Below are 5000 nucleotides of genomic sequence, written 5' to 3'. Positions count from 1 at the left end.
GTAGAACTTATATTTCAACAGACTTAACTATTGGAGGGTTACGTGAAGTGCTAGTTTTCTACCCATATAGACCACGTGAGCGTTAGCCCTACTGATGGAAATGGGCCCACACAAGGACAGAGAAAAACTCTGACCAGGGTGGGAGTTGAGTCTGTTCAATTATAAGTGCTACACGACCAACGTTTGCAAAAACGTAATCCTTGCTTGCACTTGTACATATTCATTGCCGTGATATTTACATCTTAAATTTCCAATACCTGCTCCCGTCTGACCTTGTAGCTCCGTCGGTAGAGCGGCGGAGATCTAACCCCAAGGTCGTGGGTTCAATTCCCACCCTGGTCAGAGTTTTTCTCTGTCCTTGTGTGGGCCCATTTCCATCAGTAGGGCTAACGCTCACATGGTTCATATGGGATTGAAATCTAGCACTTCACATTACACTCTATTCAGTTACCGTAACTCTGTTTAAAACATAAGTGCTACACGGCCAACGTTTGTATAAACGTAACCTTTCCTTGTACTTGTACATGTTCATTGCCGTGACTTCAACATCTTTAGTTTCCACGGCCTGCTCCCGTCTGACCTTGTAGCTCAGTCGGTAGAGCAGCGGTCATCTAAGCGAGTTCAATTCTTACCCTTGGCAGAGTTTTTTTCTGTCCTTGTGTGGGCCCATTTCCATTAGTAGGGCTAACGCTCACATGCTCTATATGGGTAGAAAACTAGCACTTCACGTTACCCTCTGATATTTAAGTCATGCTGGTGTATGTACTGACACTGTACTGAACAATAGCCAAAAAGTCGCCTGGAGATTTGGCTCTATTATTATGCAAAACGCGAGCGACATTTTGCTTTTGTTTTGTACGTCAACATGGCCACCCAGTCACGTGAGTGCAAACCACGAAATGGCTTTATTCTGGGTGCACTTTCGTTTTACAATAAACTTTTATTCGCAAGCCTGATAATTGGACTCTCCCGTAACGTTCTGATTTTTCTTCCTTTTCAGTTTGAATTTGTTTAGGATGAGCGAGATGGTATCCGATGTGCCCACCAATTCTCCGTCTGCCGAAACACTCAATGATCTGTTCTTGGACGAAACAAATTCCAGTATTCTAATTTTCCATGTGGCCGCTTCCTCTTTGCTGGTGTAGTCGATGAAGGTCTTGTGACGAAGACTCTTCGGTATATCCTGCGGTTTTACGTCATCAATCTTCACCACGATCAAGGATCCCTTTTCGTCGTTCCGCGCAGCTCTGAAAAGCGCCATGTGCATCTCATCTTTGCAAAAACCGCTGGATAGATAGTTTTTTGACATGACAAGAATCACTTTGCGACTGGTGTACACACTGTCCGCCATGTTATCGAAAAACGCTTTGCCGGGAATGAAGTCGCGGGAGTGAATGATGTAATTGATGTTGTTTCCATCAAAAAGAGGTTGCAAATTGTCTTTGACCCAGTCGTAGTCTTTAGAGCTGTACGACACAAAGACATCGTGGCTGAACTGATAATCGGGTCCTCCTTGAGCATCTGTGAGAATAAAACACATTCACTTTCATTTAATTGAAAAGAAATAATGATTGTACAAACATGTAAAAAGACCATAGTAGCCCACAGTTAGCACAGCTATTCAAGGCGGGACACTTACACTACGAAAATATTACTGCCTCTCACAACAAATTAAACAAAAAGGCACTTAGAAATTGACAAGAGTTACACAAACAAGAATTACACAAACAAACGCCTCGAACGGAGCAGTGGGAACTGACGATGTTTAAGTCACAGCAATGAACATGTACAAATACAAGGAACGATTACGTTTTTGCAAACGTTGGCCGTGTAGCACTTATATTTGTGTAATATGTCAAATCATTTTCAGAACATTTTTTTCTCTCTTATGTACGAGGCGTTTGTTTGTGTAATTCTTGTTTTTGTAACTCTTGTCGATTTCCAAAGCTGGCGGCGAAGTTCAGAGGGGATGCCTGATACAATTCCATATTTTCGTGGCAATTTTAGAGAAGGAAAATAAACGTTGGTTTGCATGTTTGTTTGTTGGTTTTGAATGACGTGGAACTTTTCAGCTATTGCATTTGTCACTTCAAAAGGGGATTCTATTTCGCGATTGTACTGAAAGAGGTTTTTCATGTTAACTCCGGTGAATTGAATGAAATGAAGACATTTATGTATCGATGTGCTTCTAGTCAATCATTATGGAAGAAGTTTCAGTGATTCGAGTGGGTTCGTCATTTAATTGATGCAGACTATATAGATAAGGCGCCAGTTGTTCAAAAGGTGGATAACCGGCGTTACCCACCGGATAAATCACTACCCTTTGGATAGCGCAATTGGTTTTGCTGACTTATCCACTGAATAGCTCTTTATCCAGCAGATAGCGCTATCCATCGTTTGAACAACTGGGCCCAGAGATATTAGTAAAGTTAGCAAGTTTGATTTGTGATCAAGAATTGACAAGCCCAAATTACAATTAAAATCACCCAATGAGTAATACTAGACGTTTTCTGTGTCAAGTTGTCAAGTCTGAAATTATCTATCGGTGTATTGGGTGGTATATTCCAAGTAATTACGAGAAATGGCTTGGAATCAGTGGGTTTTTAAATTTTCGATAAATACGTTTTCTAGAAGATCAAAAGAAAGATCTAGGCGACGTAGAAAGTTTGTGTTATTCCGGACATCAAAACCGTGAGATACCCTTCAAGACTCATTATTGTGATTTACATCGGTATTTTCATCAGAAGCCCTACCGCCGCGTATAATTTCATATCCAAACCAAAAACGTGTTGGCCTTTTAAAACTCGAATTAACACTAGCTACATCTTTCAGAGTTTAAAACATCAAAAATCCTTTGAATTAATACCAATCTCTCGCTCAATACGTGCAAATGACTGTGTTTTCTTCCTATCGTGTTTATGTCTTGTCATAGCTCACTAGCGCCGCCCACATTAACGTTATTGGTTGACAAATGACAACTATGATTGACATGCTAGCACTCGTGGAAACTTACGAACTCTGAATTAAAACGTTGTTACTTTTCCCTAACCTGACGCCATTTTCTTTTGCGACTTAAATGAAAGTGAGGCTGGTGTTGACCTTGTTATGATACAGACCTCCCTCCTTTTCTTATGATAATGATGTTGTTGTCATGCTAATTAGTAAGAATTTACATAAGAAAAGCAGTGAGGTTTCTATCAAAACAAGGTCAACTCCAGCCTCACTTTCATTCACAGGACAGGTAACTAAGCACACAACTGTAAAATGGACTATTCTGATTTACTCACATTTCTGAGCAAGGTAGGCCATTTTCCTCTTCCGCCTTCTTTGACGCCTGACAAGGTAGCAAAGCAAAGCTACCATTAAAGCCAAAATGAAGGAGACCGCTGCGACAACTACTTTTAGAATCCAAACTTTATCGTTGTCGCGTTTCTTCCCTGTAGATGCGATAAAACACACAAAACGTCAATTTGGGAAAAAGACAGAAGCTGAGTTTCTTGACGCTTTTCAGGAGTTGTCGTCTAACAGTAAATTTGGTTATTTCAAGTTTCGCAGAGTGCGATAAATAAATGTTATAAAATGCGTTTTCTCTTCTTTAAAGCAATAATAGACAGTATGGACTTTAAAATCTAAGACAGCGACGTCCACGAATACGTCAGCTCAAAATATAACTACAATATCGTTAAGTCTTTCGCGATTATTCCATGTCGTTCGCGTCGTACAATGTAGGCGAAATATCCTAAAAATAAAACGGTACGAGCGGTTTCAAAGTAAAAACAGAGAATGAAAGATTCATTTGTAATCTTGCGTTGTCGTCAAAACCTCAAACTTGGTGATTTCACGTCGTTGTGCTAAAAGGAGTGCCACACGTGCAGCACGAAGTGTCCTAAAAATAAATTGGTACGAGCGGAGTAAAAATAGAGAATTGTTGATTCACATTTGTGCGCTCGCGTTGTCCTCAATACCTCAAATTTGGTGATTTCAGGTTGTTGTTGTTGTGCAGAGTACCGCACGAATTTGCGCTAAAATGCGTGCGCACGTGCAGCACGATTACTTTTCCTCTTTTAACCAATGAAATTGTTGTTTCGCGGCGTTTCCTTGACGACCGCGTCGTAGATCGTAAAGTCTACGACGCGGTCGTCAACGAGTACGCCACAAAGCAACAATATCATTGGTTAAAAGAGGAAAAATAATCGCGCTGCACGTGCGCACGCATTTTAGCGCATGTTTTTCCGGTACTTTTCACAACAACGACGTGAAATCACCAAATTTGAGGTTTTGACGACAACGCGAGCGCAAAAATGCAAACCTTTCATTCTCTAGTTTTAACCTGAAACCGCTCGTACCAATTTATTTTTAGGATACTTCGCCCACATTGCGCGACGTGAACGAAATGGAATAATCGTGAAAGACTTACGACGGTGCAGAGTTATAATTTGACGTGACATTTCCGTCGACGACGTCACCGTCGCCGGCCGTCGTACATGAGATCTTAAGGTCCCTCAGTCCGGGCGTTGCCGTGGCCGTAGCCGTAGCCGTAGCCGTTGTCGATTCTTAAGCGATTTTTTTACGGCTTAGAAACTAGGGACCTTAAGCAAGAACGACGATGACTGAACAGTATTGGTTTTCCATCACGAAGGAGAGAATTTGTCTTACTAAAAAACGATATAATTGTAGGTATCATAAGAGGATCCTGCCCCTTGCTTAATTATCTTCTTATTATTGCAAAACTTTACTTTCAAATAGAAACACACAATTTTAAATTTACAAAACATGTTTCGGATGATCGACATCCATCGTCAGTTGTGAATACAAGTGAACCGCTAGTCGGTGTTATATAAAGATAGCTAATAAAATGCATGAGTACTGATTAAATAACAACGTGAATGTGAGGTAATAGAAAATACAATGATGAGAAGACAATGGGTATTGGACTAGGAAAATTCTCAGTTACGTGTGTCAGCAATGCCTTTGGACAGCAGAGATGAAGCAAAAACAAG

At 40.7% G+C, this 5000-nt stretch overlaps 2 protein-coding genes across 4 annotated transcripts in view; one reads left to right on the top strand and one right to left on the bottom strand.

Annotated features, from left to right (window-relative positions):
• The window catches only part of LOC138045404 (uncharacterized), a 154780-nt gene that overhangs the window by 84123 nt on the left and 65657 nt on the right, over nt 1–5000 (top strand). The gene's annotated exons all lie outside the window — the stretch shown is intronic.
• Nucleotides 1–5000, bottom strand: part of LOC138045374 (uncharacterized) — a 13901-nt gene that overhangs the window by 828 nt on the left and 8073 nt on the right. For all 3 annotated transcript variants that reach the window (XM_068891844.1, XM_068891843.1, XM_068891845.1), the window contains exons 5-6: nt 3288–3437; nt 1–1521 (exon numbers count right to left, since the gene is read on the bottom strand). The exon at nt 1–1521 is cut by the window's left edge and continues 828 nt beyond it. In XM_068891844.1, the coding sequence (XP_068747945.1) occupies nt 941–1521; nt 3288–3437 (731 nt within the window). In that variant the 3' untranslated portion in view covers nt 1–940. The remainder of the gene's footprint in view (nt 1522–3287; nt 3438–5000) is intronic.

This window comes from Montipora capricornis, chromosome 4 (genome assembly GCF_036669925.1).
Source record: "Montipora capricornis isolate CH-2021 chromosome 4, ASM3666992v2, whole genome shotgun sequence".
Taxonomy (NCBI): domain Eukaryota; kingdom Metazoa; phylum Cnidaria; class Anthozoa; order Scleractinia; family Acroporidae; genus Montipora; species Montipora capricornis.
The sequence above is the reverse complement of the archived record's forward strand: the minus strand, read 5'-3'. Positions and strand labels throughout refer to the sequence as shown.